This window comes from Alternaria ventricosa, assembly GCF_023758065.1.
Source record: "Alternaria ventricosa strain BMP 2768 chromosome Unknown scaffold_7, whole genome shotgun sequence".
In the NCBI taxonomy this organism is placed as follows: Eukaryota; Fungi; Ascomycota; class Dothideomycetes; order Pleosporales; family Pleosporaceae; genus Alternaria; species Alternaria ventricosa.
In genome coordinates, this window is record NW_026055687.1 from 433,983 (window position 1) to 455,519 (window position 21,537).

Below are 21,537 nucleotides of genomic sequence, written 5' to 3' on the forward strand. Positions count from 1 at the left end.
ACGAACCACTCCGAGGACGACATACTTTCATCTGCTACGCGTATGGACAGGCCATGAGGAATGTCTGCGACTTTGTACCCGGCACAAGGATATAGCCAGGAGGATGGATGTATGGATATCCTGTCGACGGGTTTTGATACTGTGTGTATAAATGTCATGGAATTGTACACTCACAATCTGATACTTGTAACAGTTATCTGAATCCTCCAAACGAGCAACGAATTGCAGACTTGTACTTTTGATACACGGTGCCAAGTACAAAAGAGCTTTGATAAGCTTTGATAAGCTCGAATTCTTCGGTCTTGCGCTGGTGTAATGAATGTAGCACTTCATTCAAGGAAACAACTGAAATCCCGCGGCCTACGTTGAAGTTGGGCTCACTACTTTCCGTGTTCCCAGACTGATGTAGGCTGCAGACCTATTCGGCTTTACTTTGTGCGAGATGGCAGCGGCTCCTCAAGTTGAGTAGCTAAGTCTGCAAGCATAAACCAGGTACCGGTGGCTTTGACTGGGCGCATGCTGACCGCGTCTACGCGCCTGAAACATTCTATAAACCATCTCCATTGGATGGTGTGATCCGCTGTCAGCCTTACCGGTGCACAAAGCCTTATGAGAACACAACTCTTACGCTCTCAAGATGGTCACATGGGCAAGTATCACGCCTCAAGTACACCCACCTGCCCAAAAGACCCCCAAAAGACCGCATAGGATGACGCTCGGGTCAGCTCAGAGCACTCCGGTCTTCGTGCTGCCAAACCAATACATGTCATTGGAGGAACGAGGGTCTTGTGCCATCAGTCGGAATCAGTTTACGAATTGCCACGGTTATCTGCAGGCTGACGACTCCAATCAAACCCTTGCACCGCGGTCTGGCGACACATCTGGCCGAGTAGATTGCGCAAATTGTCTGTGCAGTGACCGCATCAGCGTGGGAGGGGCGGGGGCGTTCTCGCACAGAACGCACGTCTTGTTTTGTCATTCGTGGAAGCGCATCGCGCAAGTCGTGGTCCAGAGCCATCTCGCACTTCTCATCCCACTGGAGACGAGACGGAATGCGCGAACGCGTAGTGACAGCGATACCACCGCGGTAGGTCCGCGCGCTAGAATGTGTTCTAGAAAGGCGTCTAATTCGTACGACTCTCGATGCATCACCCCTAGTAAGCCCACGATAGTGGAAACTGTTCTGATGGGTTGTAGCATGGATCCACCTGCCGAGAATGCTTAGCGCGTGCTAGGGCGCCCGATAGCTGCTTGCTTCAGCGCCATTGAGGCTTGTCTCAATGCCAAATCGCACCTTAAGCGAGTTGGAACGCCCGGCGCCCCATCCTGCGGTCGCGTGCTGGTCGAAGGCGCCTCGGTGTATCGAGAGGTTTGCTTGACAATACTCTGTACGAACAGTATCTGCGACATGTGAACGGCGACGAGAAAAGGCTGGTTGTTGTACGGCATTTCGAAAGCAGGCATGCCGTGCATAAGCTGTACCCCTCTTTGAGTAGACAAGGCTTGTATCGAAGCTTGTCACCCCAACGTCTACCCCGGTACAGCGATCCCATCCTTATCAGCCCCCGGGCGAGGTTAAGGCGATTCAAGGCGGCATAGCCCATATCGAACGGCGACACCGTCTGCATCTTGATCGTATCATTCGCTCCCAATCACACCATTGACCAGTAGGATTCCCAGACCACACCGGAGCTGCGCCGCGACTAGTCTACAGCATGGCAGTCGCCGCTGGGGGTCCAGCCCATGCTCTGCTTGTGTGCGGTTCCCGGACGCTGGGACGAGGGTGCTGCGAAGTTGAGAAGGGAACCCTCGCAGGCGCGTGGGTATAAAACCCGTTCTCGTACCCCCATTCATCCGGCTTGCAAGGCTATCTTCTCTCGCGCCTCTACCCTTCTTGTGCTCTCCTGGGTTCTTTATCCCTGGTAGACTCAGGCTCAGTCTTCCACTTCGCTGAGTATATCTCTTGGTGTTCTTATCTCCCTGTCGCCCGACATGTCGGTCAACGACTACGAAAAGCAGCAGTATGTCGCTGGCGAGAGTCCGTCTGACCATGCTGTGGGCGATGTCCACGACATCAAGGACCACGCCCTCAATGAGGCTGCTGGTGTCTACGGTTCCGCTCAGAAAGCCGAGGACTACGGCTACGTCCAGAGAGGTCTTAAGTCGCGCCACATCCAGTTCATCGCGCTCGGAGGTACCATCGGTACTGGTCTGTTCCTCGGTATTGCCAGTGCTTTCGCCAATGCCGGTCCCGTCTCTGTCCTCCTTGGTTATACCATCACGGGTGTCGCCGTCTTCGGCATGATGCAGTGTCTTGGAGAAATGGCCACATGGCTCCCGCTTCCCGGTGCCATCCCGCAGTACGCTGCTCGCTATGCGGACCCCGCTCTTGGTTTTGCCGTCGGTTGGAACAACTGGTACAACAGCTCTATTACACTCTGCGCCGAGATCTCTGCTGCCGCTCTCTTGATCAACTTCTGGGACCAGGAAGAGAAGTAAGTATAACGGACCGATCGAGTTCGACAAGTCCTGACTCCAATTAGGTATAATCCCGCGATATGGATCTCCATCATCATCGTCATCATCGTGTTTCTGAACATCTTCGCCGTCTCGATTTACGGAGAAGCTGAGTTCATCTTCGCATCTATAAAGATCATAACAATCATCGGACTGCTCCTTGCTGGTCTGGTCATTATGCTCGGTGGAGGTCCAGACCATGACAGACGAGGATTCCGCTATTGGAAGGAAGGTGCGATGAAGGAGTACGTCGGCACTGGGAATACGGGTCGCTTCACGGGTCTCTGGTCTACACTTGTCAACGCAGCGTTCTCGTACGGTGGTGTTGAGATGGTTGCAGTCGCTGCCGGTGAAGCCGCCGACCCCCGCAGGAACAGTAAGCAACGTCTTGTCGCAACTCTTGATATAACGATCACTGACCTTGTACGTCTTTAGTTCCCAAAGCCGTTCGCCGTGTCTTCTGGCGTATCCTGTTCTTCTACGTCCTGGGATCGTTCATCATCGGTACCTGTATCAGCTCAAACGACCCTCAGCTCACCGACGAGAACGCCAAGGGTGCTCAGTCATCCCCCTGGGTCATCGCCATGAAGAACGCAGGCATTCCCGTCCTCCCCCACATCGTCAACGCTGTCATCTTGACATCCGCAACCTCATCTGGCAACGCTTTCCTATACACCGGATCGCGCTATCTCTTCAGTATCGCACAGAATGGTCAAGCCCCACAGTTCCTCCTCAAGTGCAACAAGAAGGGTGTCCCTGTCTACGCTGTTGCAGTCACAGCCTCAATCTCGCTACTCACATACATGAGTGTCAGCGCTGGTGCGAACAAGGTATTCGGATGGTTCCAGAACTTGACCACCATCGCGTCGCTCTTTACTTGGTGCACCATCACCTACACATACACCCGGTTCCGTGCGGCATGCATCGCCCAGAACGTCGACCGCAGCACCATGGTCTTCGCTAGCAAGTGGCAGCCATACGTTGCTTGGACTGCATTCGCTTACTTCGCCCTCATCATCCTCTTTAACGGCTTCAAGGTCTTCACCACCACTCCTTGGGGACCCGATGAGCTGACCAGCTTCTTCACTGCCTACATAGGTGTTGCGATCTTCGGTCTCCTCTTTGGCTTCTGGAAGCTCTTCAGGCGAACCAAGATGGTTAACCCGGCCGAGGCGGATATCTGGAGCGGTAAGGCGGCGCTTGATGCAGAGGTTTGGCCTGAGCAGATCCCGCGTAATGCTCTTGAGAAGTTTTGGTTCTGGCTTTGCTAGATGGGTGGCGGTGGTATTCGCTTGGGTGGTGTCTTTGCCTTGTCGAACTCGGTGTATAGAAAGGACGTGTTTGTAGCGACTAGTATGTTGAATGAATTACATGAATAACTATATGTGTCTTTAAGAAGCAATCAGAGCTCGGCAGTAGATTTAGTGATCTGAATTCCTCTACATCCAAGGCGCTAGTCGCGCCCTACGCTGACGAAGGTTTGCCGTCGGGTAAGGCATGGGATGGGGCGCCTTAACCAAATACGCGGGGCGCGAGTCTCTCCACAGCACATATCAGCTCAATCCGGGTTATTAATATTCATCTCCTGGTGACAACGCTCTGCGGATGTGTTGACGGATTTGATGGTCGCCCGGCATATCTCCGTTGTATTGCTTTGCTGCCAATCGCATGCGATGCCGTCACGAGGCACCGTTTAATTGACCAATATTCCGATCCATGCGACGACAAGTATTGGGGTGCCTGAACGCGTATGCAGTGTTGTCATAGGTACTTGCAGCTCATGTCGCAGTGTCGTAGATGCCTTGGGCGCTTGCAGACTCTCGTGCGACAGTCGTAAGCCTGAGATGTGTATTCTCATACAATCAAATGGATGTGAACAGCAAATTGGTTTCCAGGATTGCTTCGAGACGCTAAAGCGGAGATCGTGTGTCGCGCATTGCGGGCTCAATATTTAGCCACAAGTCATCCACTAGACCCACAGGTTTGCCTAATTGGTGCTTCGCGTGTCAGACCCTGTCGCGCGACCTTTGATCAACGGCTTCCCAGGCATCCACGTTCGTCATACATCAAACACCTTACCAACTCCGGCACATCGAGTATCCAAAGTTGTCGCACACAATCAGCGACCGTCATTCTCCACTCCAGCGCGTGTGTCCGACAGACCCTCACAAGATCTACCGGCTATTGCATGCGCTAGTCGATCTTCCACTGATTACAAACATGGAATTGCGCAGTTAGCAACTTCGAATTTGGACCAAAGACGTTATGCGTGCGCATCTCAAGACGACAGTCATTCGAATATACTACCCTACTACAAGTGGCAACTTTGCCAACGTCAACCAGAATGTCGGGCCTTGGAGATGACACCAAGTCGCAGACGCTCTGGACCATGAACAACCAACTCGTCAATAGCCCAGAAGCGGAACAGCCCCGGAGGTCTCAAGACCAGCCATTAAACCGCGCTTGTGAAGCATGCCGCATCTCCAAAGTCCGATGTCTTATGAACCCGGACACAAGCTCGACGCAGTGCCAGCGATGCGCCAAGGCGAACAGAACATGTGTTTTCGCGCCACCAGCCAAGAGAAGACAGAGAAAGAGAACAGACGTGCGGGTCACGGAGTTGGAGAAAGAGATACAGCAGATGCGAAGTCTTCTGAAGACCAACGCCAAATCATCGAACGATGTTAGCGAACAGGAATCCGGCGATGAGGACTCGGACGATCAAGGCCATGTGAGAAAGAAGGAGACGCCTCCTAGCGTATCAAGTCGCCCGAGTGTCACAACAGCAGCGTCAATGGTCACAGCACCAGTCAACAAAGTACCCACAGTCGATTCTACCACCACTGGCGCACCTACAGACTTTCTGGGGTCTTCTGACAACGACATCATAGATCGTGGTGTCATCTCGGAAGATCTAGCAGTCGAGCTCCTGAGCATATGGCGCACCGAGCTCGTCGCTGCATGTCCAGGCATCACGATTCCCAAACAATGGGACGTGTTCGAGCTCCGCGCAAACAAGCCTGCGCTCTTCCATGCAATTATGGCCGCGGCTGCGCACTCGAAAGGTTCTGCCCTGTCGGACAGGTTACATGAAGAAACCGTCCTTCTCTACGCACGTTCAGCCTTCATCAAGGGCGAGAAGTCGGTTCAAGCTATCCAAGCGCTCATCGTCACAGTCACATACTACTCACCATCGAAAACACCAGGCCAACTGCAGATCTATCAGTGGGTCAACATGGCCGCGTCGATGGCACTGGAGTTGGGCTTGACATCCAAACCCAGAACGCACGAGCAACTCCCCAAACGTGCGATTCGATCGCTCCAAAAGATTTCTTCGCCCGAGGAGTTGCTCGAGCACTGCCGTACTATCCTCTTACTCTACATCATCAGCGCAGGCTTCTCGATGCGACTCAAACGACCCAACATACTGCTGTTCAACAGCTGGATGGAGGAGTGCTTCAACATACTGGAAAAGTCGAAACTGTTGGACGACAAGAGGATAGTGGCGTGGTTGAAGCTTCAGAGGATAGCCGACGAGGCAAATACAGCCTTTGGTTTTGATGACGCAAGTACGAGCTTCAGTCTCTCGGAGCTGCGTATGCAGATCATACTGCGAATCTTCGATCGGCGGATGCAAGACTGGAGAAAAGGTATTCCAGACGACGTCATGACGCTGAACTTACAGATAGAATACTACTCCGACATGCTATCCATGTGGGAATTCGGAATGGATGGGGGTCGCTACGACGGTAAGTCAAACCACGCACATCACATCTACCCCATCTAACACGCTCCCAGTCATCGAATTCCGCAACCGCCACATCACCCTCCCCGCCCTCGACGACGACTGCGTGCAACCCGAATCCCTTCTCTCGCGCTCCGCCCTCCAAATCAACGCAACCACAAAATGCATCTCGGCCGCCCACACAATCCTTGATTTCTTCATCGCTGTTCCCGTCGACAAATTGCGCAAATCGCCAAACGCCCTCTACGTCCGCGCCGTCTACTCCCTAGTCACCCTCATGAAAGCCGAGTACGCGGTAGGCACCGACGCGGAAATGGGCGAGCTGCTCGAGAGCCAGAGCCTCAAAGTGAGTTATTATCTTGACACTGTGCTCGATAAGACGAATGAGGCGGGTGGGCCCCAAGAGTGTAGAGTCAGGGTGCCGAGCCATTGGAACTTTTTGCTGCACGAGAAGTTGAAGAGTTGGTGGGATGAATATCAGGTTTGGAGGAAGGAGGGGAGGCATCTTAAGAGGAGGAAGAAGATGGGGGGTGGGGATGAGATGAAGACAGCGAGTGGGAGTCAGACACCTGCTTTTGCGGATCAGAATGTGCAGGTTGCGAATACGTCTGCATCTGCGTCTGCGTCTACGATCGATCCAAGTCAGGTTGCGGCTCAGCAGCAGCAGCAGCAGCAACATCAACCCGCTCCTCCTTCTCTCCCGACATCATCATTCGCGCTGGGTAACGCGTATCCCACGCCCACTCCATGGAACGCGAATGACATGGCCATTGACCCGCAGCCTATTAGCGACCAAACGGCTTTCACGACGGATATGGGCGACTTCTCAGCAGCCTTCCAAAACGGAGATCTATATCTGTGGAACGATATGACAGCGGATAACTTTGGGGGCTGGGTTCCGCAGGGGGGATCTTATGGTGGTGGTGCAGGGTTTGGGGGGATGAATGGTGGTATGTTCTGAGATCGTTCAAAGTATATATGACCTTTTGTCTTGGACGTTGATGTGAAGACTGAGTTCCTTGCTGCAAATGTGACTGTATTGAACGTGAGTACATGTCTAAAGAACATCCATTGTCCATGACACACATAATAACGCTATCTACAATTTCTTCAACCCGCCCTCAACCCACTCGATGACTTTCTCCAATAACCCGACATCAGCCTTGGCCTGCTCCAGCGCCTCTTCACCCTGAACAACAAGCGCACCGCCACCCGATGACAGCTCCTTCTGGAACCGCGCAGCAGTCTGCTTCAGCACGTCGAGATATTGCGACTGGATGCTATGATTGCTGTTCAACTCCTTGATACCAAGTGTCTCATGTAGATGTTTCGCCTGGAGTAGCAGATAGTAGAAATTGAGAGCTGCAACGTAGAAACCAAGTTCTTGGCGGAATTGCATCCATGACTCTTCTAGGACTGCATCGGCGGCGTATTGCTTGGTGAGATCAGGCCATAGGAAGGGCGCAACGGTAGACAGCGCGACTGGTGTGGCGAAGATGTTGGTTTCTTCGTGTTCGTCGTCTGCTGATTGGGGACGCGGGGCGTTGGCCTCGAGGGTCTCGCCTTTGAGCCACGATACCGCGCTCGCTTTGAGGTTCTCGTACGGGCAGTGTTCTAGCGTGTCGCGGATGAAGGTTAGGCGGACAAGATCGTGGGGATGTGAGCGCAGAACTGTTGTGGTGAGGTAATGCGCATGCCCGCGTAAGCTTGGAGACGGCGAGTTTGCGGAGATGAGCGAGATTGTTTGGAGATATTGGGCAAATGACTCATCGTCTTTGGGCTCGCCGATGTTGTTCTTTTCGAGTGCAATGAGACCGAATGTAAGAACCGTGTCGAGCAATGCTTCGGGCTCCATGCCGACGGTCTGTTGCCCGAGAGTTCCGATGAAGTTGCTGAGTATTGTGGCGTGTCCGGGGAAGATCGCAATTGAAGACGACTCATCTTGCTTGGCTGAAGCGTACAGTTCTTGTTTGACATTTTGCGCGGCGATAAGCAGAAGAGCGCCAGTTCGTGACAGCGGTATATCGGCAGCCTTGGCTGGTGGCTCGTCCTCAGTCCCTGGGATACCTCGCTTCTCATCTTCCGTGTCCATCACAGTCCGCAGCAGCTCGTTGTACTTCAACCCAAGGTCCTGAGTCAAGGCTACAATTTGTCCAAGGATCGCAACTCTGGAAGTAAGGTCTTCCTCTTCCGCGAACCTATCCGCGTATTTCTTGTAGTTGGGCTTGTTCGGTATCCGCTGGGGCTCGTACCGCTCCATCAGTCTGCTGGCCCACGCGAGACCTGGAACGTCATCGTCTGATGTCAGTGACAAGACGTAATCCTCGAGGATATGCGTGAGGAATGACTGGAGTAGGCGATTGACAAGATCATTTTCCTCACTGCTCGGCGCGTCGCTCTGTGCCTCCGGATCTGGCTCCGATTGGTTAGTGTTTACACGTAGCAGGTTTCCACTGCTTCGTCTTGAAGGCAAATGCGGCCTCTTAGTACCGGAAAGCGTCTTGACGAACTTGACAGCGGATAGGGTGAGGTCTTCAATGTGCGTGTTGGCCCTGTTGTATGCGAGCAGTGCAGCCTGCAGACTGGTAGACAGGAACCGGCTCGGATATTTCGTCTTGACCCGTCGATGTAGCGTTGCAAGTATAGTCAAGAGGACCTCAAACTTTAGTACCGTAAGTGGCGGGACTACGGCTGGTTGGAAGGCAGGACTTGTGCTCGATTCGCCCATTCCGACTTCTGCCGCTTTCTTGCTCCCGCTGGTGTCTGCATCATCATCTTCTTCGTCGGTGTGATCGTGTGGGTCTTCAAATTCCAGTAGTCGCAGTGCCTCTGTCACTTTCAAAACACACTCCCTGGGGTTGCCCTTTGCGGCAATGTCTTGCAAACAATCTTCCGACAGTGGGAGCAGCGGAAGGAGCAGATGTATCAAATCCCAGCCGATAGTCGCAGTAAGCTCTGCATCTTGAAGAACCTCGTGTAGGATCGGCAGATTCTCCTCGGACAAGTTGTATTCAATAATAGTAAGATAGGTGATGGGATCGGTAACCGGCGGACGTGAGGCTAGAAGCGGATGTTCGTCCTTCTGGGCAGGAACCTGGATCTCGGCCATGACTCGTGCTCTTGCTTGTGTGTCCGGGCAGCGTATACTGGATGGTAAGTAAAGTCGAATCGAGCAGAAAGTGATCGAGAGTAGGGCGTCGGTGGAAACTGGGATGTTGAGGGTGAATGTACCTAGAAATGTTGGATTGGGGCTGGGCCCTGACGCAATGCCTACCAGCCCACCACTAGATTCGCGTGCACGCTAGTCCCCGCTTCCGCCAAGACGATCGCTCTTGCCAAAGTTCACCGCGGAGGCGCCTTGTAGCTCTCACACAACGAATCGCATCCACGACAGACACATTGCCCGCCATGGACGAGAAAGAAGAGACCAACGAGCCCCTCGACCTTGTGCGTCTCTGCATTGACGAAGTCGTCATTGTCAAATTGCGCGGCGACCGCGAACTCAAGGGCAGACTACACGTGAGTCGCGAAGCTGTAGCTTCTAGATGTGAACGTGCATAGCTAACAGCATGTCTAGGCATACGACTCGCATTGCAACCTCGTTCTCGGAGACGTCGAGGAAACCATATACATTGCGGAGGAGGAAGACGAGGACCAGGAGCCTCGCGTGCGGACAGTCAAGAAGCAGAGCGAGATGCTGTTCGTCAGAGGTGAGATGTACAGGGTTCGTGAGATGACGTGAAGCTGACGGTATGCCAGGTGACTCGGTAGTCCTGATTGCACCGGCAGCGGAAGCAACACAATGATCAGCATTTCACGGTTTCTCGCACGAATCGAATTTTGACATAACAACGGCGTAATTGGCTTGCCGAGGTGAAAAGGGCAATGACGGGGCGAAAAGCAGTCACGATTGAGATACCCGAATGCTTGCATGGTGGGGCGCATTCGCTGGGGCAGACTTGGGGTGGAGGATAGCAAACGTGTATATGGAGGTTTCCGGCGTTCAGCACAGGCTTGGACGTGTCATCTGAACCTCTCTCAACGACCATGAGATGATGCCCACCAAACAAACATCATCAAGTACAATGGAAACCCATACGAAGTCTCAAACCTAGGCCAGAAGTACACGCACATCCACAATCGAGTTCGTTCACTACAAGGTGTTCGCACTCATCACTCAAGGTCAAACGTTGTTGAAGATGCAAGTATTAAGCGCTTTTCTTGACTCTACTGAAAAGCCCAAACTAAGAGCTTCATTGTGCCATGCGTAACGCAGATAGAGAAACCCCATACGCACATAGTGCGGTGTCCATGTAACTCCTGTGCGTCGAAGAATCGCCGATCGCTGAAACCCGACCCAAGAGGAGTGACAAAAGGAGAAAAGGGAAAAAAGACGGCCACCAGAAGGAGAATACCGCGTGAGTTGGAGAATTAGACTAATGGGAGTGGGTGTTCATGACCTCGTTTCGTCGTGATACGGTCCGGAAGCGCTTTCCAAAGCAAGTACATACAGTCGAAGGGAAGTTTGCCAGCTGCCAGGGTATGGGTGACGGTGACGAGAGAGTAAGAACCAGTGACGGAGGGAACGAAAAGACTCAGGCCGGATAACCATAAACTCCATGCACCGGGTGTCCGAACGAGGGTTGGACTAATGTAGACTGGGAAGATTGCTGGTGTTGACCCTGTTCCAAGAAGCCGCCAAAGCGCCGGGTATCCGTGAACAATAAGCAAGAATGGAGAAGATTTCGATGGTGACCATGTTGGTGCTGATGCTGAGTTGTAGCAGACCGGTTGACTTGTACTGCCTGGCTCTTGACGGGCAGGTGCTGGTGGATGCCCTCGGAGAGATGCGCGATCACACGAGCCCTGAGCCACGTTAGAACACAGTCAAGTCAGAGCCATGTGGAGACAAGTGTATTCACTTTCGCCTCCAAGTCTGGCTGGCAAGGCTGTCCCTAGACACAAATGGCAGCGAGAAGCCCTTTGATACCTCTGCCTCGACGAATATGGAAGCACGCTTATAGCGCTTGTCGGTGTACTTCTCGTACACAGCCGCGTGGTGCTTTTGTGGGTTGTCGCAGCACTCAAGGATGACGGAGATGAGGTGTCGCAGTTGGGTCAGTGTGTACCCGGAGTAGTGTACGTGTGCTTGCGACTAGGGGATGTTAGCATGGTCTGATATAGTGCATGGATACAAGCTTACCCAGTCACCCTTCTTCAGCATGAAGCGGGCAAGGCAGTGAGCACCGGCCGACAGAAAGCTAGGAGCGCAACCCACGAAGCGCTCATCCATGACGGTGATCTCCAAGAAGTACTTGGATAGGGTACGAGTCTCCAGGTCGTAGTCATCTGCTTTGCTGATACGGCGAAGGAAGCTCATTGGGCCAGGCCAACCCAGCTCGAACTGAAGCATGCTGAGCATGAAGCGCTCAGCCTTCAGGACCTCATCGGCAGTGTAGGCACCGTCGACCATGTATACGATCTCTTGTACTGACGGGCAGTTGATCTCCTCGTACTTTGCGGCGACGAACAGCGCGGTGGCACCGACCAGTTGAAGCTTGCCAAGTGAAACGACCTTGCAAGAAAGGAAACGGTCGACGTAGTTGACGGCGAGGAAAAGAGTCTCGGGCAGAAGGGTAAAGCGGTTGTGAACTTGAACGAGCCAGTCCATCAAGACGGATCGCATCGACCATTGGATCTCGGCCTGGTGGTCCATGTAAGAAGCGTTGGGCTTCATGCGCTCTTCAAGGGCGTGCATGTACTCGAAAATCTCGTCGCCGTATTCAGCGACCATGGAGGTATCCCACTGCTCATCCTCCACGTCTTCGGCACTCCGATTCGCTTCGACGAAGATCCGAGCAGCCTCAAGTTCGCGTTGTGTCTTTGCAGTGACCCTAGGCGCAAGGACAAGGGTGACACCGCCAGTTGTGTTGTCGCCGCGCGATCGCAGGGACCGGGCAGTAGTGTAGCCGTCGGCATCGTAGTACTCTTCGTCTTCCTCCTCGTCCCAGTACTCTTCTTGGTCGAGACCGTTCAGGCCGTTGACCTTGGCGAGTTCCTCATTGCGCTCCTGCTCTAGGACGCGCGCCTGCTCCTCGAGAGCATCTAGGTATTCGTACCTGTCGTCCGCCCCGTTTTTTGACTCGGCTTTCTCTTCCTCTTCAGGGATGGTCGTTGGTTGCTGGGACTGTGCTGAGGCACGGTCCACGTTGGGAAATGAAGATGGCTGGGTAGGGAGAGGTTGGCGAGCAGGTACATCTACGAGAGTTGTTGTGTCGTTAAGGGGTTCTGATTGTGGCTCCTTGAAGACGGCTGTGGAGGACTTCTTGGTGATGACCTTGCGGACCTCGGCGGCCGGCTGGCTGGCGTTGACGGTGGTAGATTTGGTAACAGCAGACGCGACGTCGCTTGCCTCTATTGACGCGTTCGCCTTGGCTGTGACGTTTGCCAGAGGGCGTTGCGCCGGTCGTGCTAACGCGCCAGGCTTTGTGGTGATCTCCTTGACTGTGACGGCAGAGTTGTCCTTGAGCACCTCAAGACCCTTCTTCTTCCCATTGACCTGCATGTCATCCTTTGTTATGGGTTGCCGCGTGTTGCTGACGTCTCCAAACACGGTCCGCTTGGCTGCGGCCGCCTTGATGCCGCCGACCTGCATCAGTGTGGACAGCGCTGGTGTTGACTTGTTGCGCGAATGCAGAGTCTTGCCGGCAGGTAATTGGGGCGGCGCGTTCTCGTCGCGTACTCGGAGAGCCCGCGCAGGACGTTGAGGCTGTGAAAAAGTCTGTCAGCGGCTGTGAAAGGAAGGTTGTCTGGGTGACCATGAAAAGACTGGAGATGAAGTCGCCAGCCTCGGAACGCGTCCACGCACCGCCATGCCGCCAAAGTGAGAGTAAACAAAGAGAGAGCAGTCTTACCTTTGCGTCCATTATGTTCTGGTCTGTCGATTAAAGACGATAGTCTTGGAATGTATATTGTGTTGACAGCGACGGTTGCGAAGTGGACGATAGGGGCAGCGGAGGTGGAGCGCTACAAAACAGTGGCCGATATAAAGAAACTCTCCATCTAAGTTGGCGACGATGAGATAGACGGGTCGACGTTGTCGAATGGCACGAGGAGTGGTGTTGACGACAACAAGAGCTTGTAAACTTATATGGGAGCTTGGAGCTATGCGCGTTTGGATGGGCAATGTTGTTTATTTACTGGGCACTATCCCCGAGCGGCCCTAGTGATGATGCACGGGCCGCACCTTCCCGATATGCTTCCGGAGCTGACAGGCACGTCATCTCGCCGAGGCAAACGCGAACTCCAACATCATCACAAAAGACGTCCTAAGATTGCGCTTCCGCACATTGCGAATCTCCCGCTCTATAAACTTTCGCACAGTCTCCGAGTGCTACCGAGAGTATATTTTGACACTTTTCAGGGTTTTCGGACACTCACCTGTAGATTTACACGTACCCCGCCAAAAGACGCGCTGATAGTGGATTAAGTCAGCTTGAATCGCGGAATCACGTGACAGGGTCCCTCTTACGTCTCTGTTGTAAACATCCTGTTTATGCGCTCTATTGCCATAACAACACATATCGTCATACTCCAGGTGCTTTGGATGGCCTCAATTGTGGTCGCGACCAGAAGGGTGGTCTGGAACTCGTAAACACGACCCGCCGTCGGGCGCCCACACCCAGTCGATCAGCGCACTGCCACCAGATGTCAAACGGCAGCCTGCGCTTGCCTTTGTTGCGCCGGCGTTGTCCCAGGCAGCGTGGAGGAAGGTAATGCGTCTGGGGAACGTTGAAAGGCCTGAAACCGGCGCCGTTATCGCGTCTTTCCTTTGCTTTGTCCCCGCGGGCTGTATAGGCCGAGAAGCTCACCGACTTTGAACTGTGTGGACCGATCCCATCCGTAGCGAGATCGCATGGAGCCAAAAATGCGCACAACGTCTTTCGAAATGGTCCGCGACCGGGGTCCCTTCTGAAACGTGTTTGCGCAAAGTGCGGGAGACATGCTGTTCAGACTTCTTGATCGACCCCTCATCACTTAGACTGGTTGTCCGAGCTTCACGCCACGGATTTGCGAAGTCGCATGCCGCGCTACATATGTACCCTCGCCATGATCCGCTCGCGCACATGCAGGGTCGGAATCTGAGAAGCAAGATAACAAACGGCGATAATCCGGTCAAAGCATGGCTTCCACACCACAGCGGGTGTGTAGACTATCCGCGGCTTGATTCCTGCGCTTGCGCTACCATCGTCATGAAAGTGTGGGTCCGAGATCATCAGACGATTGCGGGAGCACATGTAGACATAATTCCTTGGTCGCGTAATTCATAAGTAGCACGAGCCTCTAGGGAATCCTGTGGCGACTCATTCAGGGACGGTTGTCTGCAAAGGGGAACTACGGAAGCAGGCGTGTGGCATTGAGTGTCACACGGAGATCTCTCCAATAGACGCCCGGCACCAGTTGCCAACGAATCCACAGCGCTTCACCCACTTTCGGGACCGGAAGCTTCCTTAGCACTCTGACTAGAATTCTGTGTGAAGGCGACCCGGAATGTAGTATTCGAGTACTCCATGTGCTCGAGATGGCGCATCGGGGTATCAGGGTGCTAAAGCTCGTCCTGTCCATATTCACATGGAACGTACGCATCTCGACCAGCACGCCGCGTATCCGCCCATTGGTCATGTTTGACCTTGTTGAGATCGGCTCTCTTGCGCAGGTATAGTCAACAAGCGATTGAGTTGTCCTGTGGCATGCATTCTAGTCCCCGTCTACCATTGGGCGCATAGCTGCCGCCGAGTTGTCCCATGTTTCGACCTCAAAGACAGGCACACCAGATGGGACGAAAGCTGGGGACTTGCTCAGCTGCTATGCACTCTCCGTCCTTTTGCGTGACTGAGGGACTGAGGTGGGCTGTTTCGTGTAGTAGTGTATGTACTAGTTACCAATGGAGGCGCAATCGCATATATGCAGCGGGGAGGATGCGCTGTACTGTTTAAACCGTTTTGATGATATAAATTTACATGGCAGAATCCGGAAGTGTGTGTAAAGGCGACCGCTATTTGGTTTGAGGCGCATTCGGAAAGTACGTCGTGACCTGGAGTGGTCATTAGTCGGTGTCTCTATTGTTCGCTTGCGAACATCTCCCATCTGCAACCCACCCTCCACACCATTCTCCTCCGTCCCACACCACCTCTTCTCTGTAAGCCTCAACCCTTTCCATCAAGCCTGTGACCCGTCTGAGATCGCTCTCTGGCGCTCAGATAGAGTCAATCCTGCCCTGCGCATTCCGGTCGCTAACCTGACGTGCGCAGCCAGCGGCGGTACACTCACGCAATCGGATCGACGCATCCACAGCCCATCCAGCGCTCTAGACATATCTGTTGGTAAGTACATCTCTCCATAGGCCTTTGCGACCGGCTTGGGCTCGACAGGTGACTGCGACGCCGCCCCCTGGGTGTTCCGCGCTGTCGTCACCTTCTCCCTGTAGTCCGCAACTGGCCAGCGGTGACGAGCCCCCAACCGCCTCCAGCCCGGCACAGGCTGCGCAGAACAACGCGAGAAGCACTCGGAAGGCCATCAAACCTCATCAGCGACCATCTGCTAACATGTTACCTCCCAGACCCGACGCCCGTTTATCCTTCCCCGACCGCCATCCGTCCCAAGCCCTTGCGACACCGGCAGGATCGGTGCGCCGCCCAACCACACACACATACACAAGCTCGGTTTAGAGGCTTTGGAATACACTCTCAACCCCAGAGACATTGGCATGCAAGTTTCCAACATGCTTGCGGAACCTCGGCCTGCGGGCGCACAACGCTGCCCTGAGGTGGAAGAGCTCCTAGCGGGCCGACACCACGACGCCATGCAGCTGGAGTCTGGCTACGACATGCTGCCCCAGAGAGAAGACTCTGGCATCATGGATGTCTACCCGAGTACCGAAACCGGCTCGGCGCACGACTCCCTGTCGCCCTCCAAGCAGACGCCCAAGAAGCACGTCAGCTTCGAACTGCTGCTCCCTCAGTCGCCAGCACACAAGGCCCGACTACCCATGCGGGTCGACATATACCCTCACGACACCACAGACTCCATCATCACAACAGTCAAGAACTTCTACGGTCTGTATGAGCGTCGAGGCGTCATCTTCGAGGACCGCCACGGCAACACGCTGATTGCGCGCTTCGAGAACTTTGAACATGGCATGACCGTCTACGTCCGAGTCTCCCCAGAGACTCTTGATGCAGACGACTTCTCTCCTGATCCGCGCCAGCAGACCATCTCGCCCCGTCGCGCTCGACCCCACCTCGACGAAGCCTTCCAGATGCTACCGCCGATCCAGCATCACCAAGGCTCGAGAGCGGGGTCCCGCCATGCGCGCCAGAGCCACTCCCCACATCGTGGTCGGAGGAGCGCGTCCATCAACAAGCGCATGCGCCCGTCTATAAAGAGTCGCGGAAACAGCTCGCACGGAAGCTTCGCTGACGCCAATGGCGACGGCTACAGCGACAGCGACGACGAGCATGGCTCTGTCAGCAGCTCGCGACGCTCAAGGAAAGAGCCATTGGCGAGCGCTGAGATTAGCGTTGACAACATTGTCGAGGGAGGCCGCCGAAAGCGTGCCAAATTCGACAGCTCGGTAAGTACCTACAGTGGGCATGTATCGTGCATTAGTCTGACACTCGTTCCTTTCATTAGGAGCTGCCTCTGTTCGTACCGCCTCAAGTTCCCATGAATGCTTCACAGTCGTCCGTATCTCCCCAGCGACGCATCAGCGGAAACACTGCTGGCTCGCCATACTCTGCCAACCAGCAGACATTCTCATACTCGCATCCGCTGCCCTCCCCACAGAGCTACGGTCAGGGCGACAGTTCATATCTGCAAGGACTAGTCACACCATACTCTGCGGCTAGTAGTCAGGCTCAGGGATACAAGTCTCGCGCGCGTGGCTCAGCTCAGCACTCCCACTACCGCTACTCTGGCAGCGGTGGAGTCCTTCCTACCCCTGACACCACCCTTGCGAGTATCAGCGTCATCTCTGATGAGGATGTCGCTCGTCAGCTCATGCGCTTGGGTGATGCGTCCAACTTCTCCGGCCACGGTCGCACGTCAACCTCTACACTCGATGATGCCTTTAGCGGAAAGGCTGCGGCATCCTCAAGTGACGAGAGCGCCGATGGTAGCGATGACGAGAGTGAGCTCCCTCCTCTCCCGTACAACATGGCTCGTGCAATGAACGACCATACACGTGTCTACGACGAAGCCGAGAGCAGTGGTGAGGACTATGAGGACGACCGAGATGGCTCCTTCAAGGGCGCCAGTGATGAGATGATTGCCGATGAACACAACCACCGCGTGCACGCCGGTATCATCAAGGCTCGCTCCGTGTCGAGCAAGTCTGGCAAGTCCGGCAAGCCTCGTGCCACCTCAAAGAGCAAGTCCAAGGTCAACGGCACCACCAAGGCCCCAATGTCACCGTCTTCCCTCCCCTCTCAGTCGCGCAAGGCTTCCAACGCATCTCTGAACTTCCAGCATCAGCTCGGCGTCGATGAGGAGGATCTCTCGAGTAAGCCACGCTGCCAGCGCTGCCGCAAGAGCAAGAAGGGCTGTGACCGCCAGCGACCATGCCAGCGCTGCAAAGACGCCGGAATCGGTGCCGACGGATGTGTCAGCGAAGACGAGGGCAACGGCAGAAAGGGTCGTTACGGACGCCACATGGGGGTCTCTGTCAAGAAGAACTCAGTCTCGTCGGCAACCTCCATGGCGCCGCCCCCAATGCACGACTACCACATGCCGATGCAGGATGCTTACTCCATGAGCACGGCACTGGACAAGAGCAAGAAGCGCAAGAGGTAGCGGTCAGACATTGTCAACTCGCATCACGCTTCTCGCTACAAGGTAGTCTTCACCACACTTCACTCACACTCTTCTCTGGCGTTTTGAATAGCGAGCTCTCGCATTGCATTATTGGGTGGTATCTTGAGCGACTGCCCGTCCTCTCCTTTGAACAAGAGTAAAAGTGTCTTTTCGCACGCTATTCTTATCGTTGCGCAGCAATGCGTGAGCACAAGTTGAAATTGCTATGGTGTTGCCGGTTAGAGTTGGGTGGGACTGGTCAGCGATATGGGCGGCACAGGCTGGGTAGAGGTTTTGGGCGGATTGGGAACGGAGTGTAGGGGTTGTCTATGTGCTTGCTTTGGCGACTCCATATGTTCTACTTACGACTTGTTTGATACAATAGGGATTTTGTGTGCAATAGTCAACAAAGAAATTTCAAAATCAGACGGTCGCTGCATGTGGTGATACAAACATGAAATGAATGACTATTTGATACGATCAGGTAAAATACCCAAAAATTAACAACTCCATACCAACAACAGACGTCGAGGTATTCATGCACTCAGGAGGATCGTCGTCAAGGCCACTTATGTCATCTGCATGTACCTGTACGGCACGACCCTATGCACCGGTGAGGATTTGGTAACGGCACCCGGGGGTACACAGCATAAGCGCAGGCTCCGAAACGTCATGCGAACCTCGTGCCACGACAGATGACAGTTGCGGCGACCAAGGCACGTTGATGTCATTCAATAGTCTGGGAAGGCCATGAGCTATCTACCACTAAGCCAGCACCAGAGTGTCAGCCCTGAGGATCGGTCCGGGCTATTTTGAGACGAGAGGGAAAGCTTAAGTCGGCAGGACGGGATGCAGGTGTGAGCCACAACCCCACTTACATCCCATTTCTGACTAGCGCGAACTGAGACGGACCCGAGAGGCTGTGCATCGTTTCTGCCTGCAATTATCCCTCGCGGTCAGGCGTGCCTCTTGTTGGGCGGACAAGCCTCGTCTCGTCATACTTACAGCTTACACGCTCCTTCACTCTGCCCACCCTCTCTGTAGCCTCTCTCCCACCACGCAATGAGAGGTTGCACGTCGACGGACACCACCAATTGCTACTCTCGTTGATTCCACCCCAGCCACACTTGACGCTTCGACCGTCGATCAGCCCCACAGAACGCGACCGTGATGGCTGAAGGGTCAATCAAGTCGAGGATTGCTGCGCTCAACCTCGAGGAGGTGCACACTCCTACACCGGGCGCCAAGCCGACCTACTCCTACGATGCGTCGACTGCAAGGAAGAAGCCACCACCGCCGCCGCCCAGCGCGCGCCCACCTGCCTACTCGCGCCAGACAGTCAACAACCCGCCCGTCCTGAGCAATGCGCCCACCTCCGCGCGACAACTCGGCAATCAGCCCATTGTAGTGAACGAATCCGAAAAACCAAAAGTCTCGCCCGCGCTGCCACCTCGTCCGCCTCCGCGCAATGCCAGCACGCCTCGCCAAACATCAACACTGCCTCCGCGTAAGGCGTCGGAATCAAGCGTGCGCAGGCGCGAGTCAAACGAGTCAATTTCCACAATCGCGTCAGGTATATCAACGCTGTCATTGGGTTCTGTGAAGACGAATGGCTCAGGATATAGCAATGGAAGTACGGGCACAGTATATCAGGTCAGGGCTCCGGCCTATGATCCGTCAAAGCTGCCACCGCTGCCAGCCAAGAAAGCACCCGAGGACCCTAAACAGAGCAAGGCGACGTTGAATGCTATGAAGAGCAAGAGAGATTATGTGCCTTCTCGGGAACTGCCCCCTCAGCTCAAGACCCCCAGTGAGTAGACTACAGTTGTGGCACGCATTAAGAGCACTGCTAACATGATGCCGTGCAGACCTACCGGCAAGACCCTCTTTACCTCCTAGACAGTCCATCGTTCGCGAGCGATCACCTCAGCCTGTGCCAGCGCTGCCACAGAGGCAATCCTCAAACGACACCTCTCGAACAAACAGAGTGATCGCACCACCGCCACCGCGACGGTCAGCGTTGGACATGGGCTTCAACAATAAGGCCGCTACACCCCCACCTGTGCCTTCAACTCGCCCACCAGCAGTTACATCCGATTCAGCCCCGGCTCTTGGTGCACCACCACCTGTTCCCATGTCGTCCAGACCGAACCTCAGCGCCCTCATGGCTTCCAAGCCGAAACAAGGTGCTGCTCCATCAAGTTGCCTGAAGTGTCGGGACTTCTCAGGTCCAGACAATCACGCTGCGCAGTTCCCTCGTACCCAACTTCCCAACTCAGACGTGGGCTGGCTTGCTCATCAACTATGCTCACAGTTTCCTTCACCTACAGACAAGGCTCGAGCGATCTTCACCTGGCTTCATCACAACGTCGACTACGATGCTCACTCGTTCTTCAATAACACGGTCATGCCTACTACACCCGAAAAGACAATTGCATCAGGCCTGGCAGTATGCGAAGGTTATGCCGGTCTATTCGCTGCTCTGGCTCTGAAAGCTGGGTTGGAAGCTATGGTATGTTCCGGTGCGTGCAAGGGCTACGGTCATGCACCTTTGGAGCCTGGTCAGCCTATACCACCTTATGAATCAACACATGCCTGGAACGCTGTCAAGATCGATAACGGAGAATGGAAGCTTATTGATCCCTGTTGGGGAGCTGGACACCTAGGGTGTCGTAATAAGGGCGAAGGGTAAGCTTTTCGAGATGATACTTCTTCTGCAGTTCACCACCCGTCAATCAAGGGCTGACATCCACTAGATACGTACGAGCCTTCGCTCCGCAACATTTCATCATGGACAACAACGACTTCGGGTTGAAACACTACCCCGGAGAAGCCTCCCACCAATTCCGCACCGATGGACGCATCATGTCATACGAAGAGTTCATGCGACATGACGAGGGCGGGCGCCTCTTCCTCTGTGGAAATGGCATGAAGCTTCACGGCTTCGGCGAGCAAACCTTTGAACCATCACAAGCCAAGATCAAAGTAAACGACCCCTACGCACCAGCAGTAGTCCGGTTCCAAATGTCATACATCTGCCCGCACTGGGATCCCCAGATCAACGGAAAGGGTCCGCCCTACATTATGCTCCTAAGCGTTGCCGGCAGGGACGGCCGAAAGCCAGACTACAAGCCGTTGAATACCGACGGGCGCACTTGGTGGCTCGAATTCCCGCGCATTGACCTCGGTGCGCCGGGCCAGAAGATTTCGATTGTGGCCGTGACAGAATTTAATAAGAAGGACGCACGTGGGTTGAGCCTGGCTACTTGGAACAACAAGAGGGCGTACTCGTGTATGTTTGGCAGTGTGGCCCAGTGGGAGCTTGTTTGATGCGGAGCTGGGAATGTCGCGTTATCAGTCGAGGCGCACGCGACTTGCGCCTCGTGGTTGACGGAGCGCGATGACATGGAACGATTGTATGGATA

At 54.4% G+C, this 21,537-nt stretch overlaps 7 protein-coding genes across 7 annotated transcripts; 5 read left to right on the forward strand and 2 right to left on the reverse strand.

Moving 5' to 3' along the window:
* Positions 1-1,992: 1,992 nt before the first annotated feature.
* On the forward strand, positions 1,993-3,788 carry J4E93_004900 (uncharacterized protein; the record flags this gene model as incomplete). The annotated part of the gene is made up of 3 exons (XM_049342824.1): positions 1,993-2,495; positions 2,544-2,893; positions 2,953-3,788. 3 exons carry the CDS (start codon positions 1,993-1,995, stop codon positions 3,786-3,788), a joined length of 1,689 nt encoding a protein of 562 aa, XP_049199824.1.
* A 1,073-nt stretch (positions 3,789-4,861) lies between these two features.
* J4E93_004901 (uncharacterized protein) lies at positions 4,862-7,223 on the forward strand (the record flags this gene model as incomplete). The annotated part of the gene is made up of 2 exons (XM_049342825.1): positions 4,862-6,266; positions 6,316-7,223. The coding sequence occupies 2 exons, from the start codon at positions 4,862-4,864 to the stop codon at positions 7,221-7,223; spliced, it is 2,313 nt and encodes a 770-aa protein (XP_049199825.1).
* Positions 7,224-7,361: 138 nt separating this feature from the next.
* Positions 7,362-9,371, reverse strand: J4E93_004902 (uncharacterized protein; the record flags this gene model as incomplete). The annotated part of the gene is made up of 1 exon (XM_049342826.1): positions 7,362-9,371. One exon carries the CDS (start codon positions 9,369-9,371, stop codon positions 7,362-7,364), a length of 2,010 nt encoding a protein of 669 aa, XP_049199826.1.
* Positions 9,372-9,670: 299 nt separating this feature from the next.
* Positions 9,671-10,068, forward strand: LSM3 (U4/U6-U5 snRNP complex subunit lsm3; the record flags this gene model as incomplete). The annotated part of the gene is made up of 3 exons (XM_049342827.1): positions 9,671-9,781; positions 9,840-9,972; positions 10,022-10,068. 3 exons carry the CDS (start codon positions 9,671-9,673, stop codon positions 10,066-10,068), a joined length of 291 nt encoding a protein of 96 aa, XP_049199827.1.
* A 1,112-nt stretch (positions 10,069-11,180) lies between these two features.
* Positions 11,181-13,188, reverse strand: J4E93_004904 (uncharacterized protein; the record flags this gene model as incomplete). The annotated part of the gene is made up of 3 exons (XM_049342828.1): positions 11,181-11,417; positions 11,466-13,031; positions 13,177-13,188. 3 exons carry the CDS (start codon positions 13,186-13,188, stop codon positions 11,181-11,183), a joined length of 1,815 nt encoding a protein of 604 aa, XP_049199828.1.
* Positions 13,189-16,043: 2,855 nt separating this feature from the next.
* J4E93_004905 (uncharacterized protein) lies at positions 16,044-18,112 on the forward strand (the record flags this gene model as incomplete). Its single annotated transcript, XM_049342829.1, has 2 exons — positions 16,044-16,895; positions 16,955-18,112. 2 exons carry the CDS (start codon positions 16,044-16,046, stop codon positions 18,110-18,112), a joined length of 2,010 nt encoding a protein of 669 aa, XP_049199829.1.
* Positions 18,113-19,282: 1,170 nt separating this feature from the next.
* On the forward strand, positions 19,283-21,442 carry J4E93_004906 (uncharacterized protein; the record flags this gene model as incomplete). Its single annotated transcript, XM_049342830.1, has 3 exons — positions 19,283-19,922; positions 19,981-20,800; positions 20,869-21,442. The coding sequence occupies 3 exons, from the start codon at positions 19,283-19,285 to the stop codon at positions 21,440-21,442; spliced, it is 2,034 nt and encodes a 677-aa protein (XP_049199830.1).
* Positions 21,443-21,537: the final 95 nt, after the last annotated feature.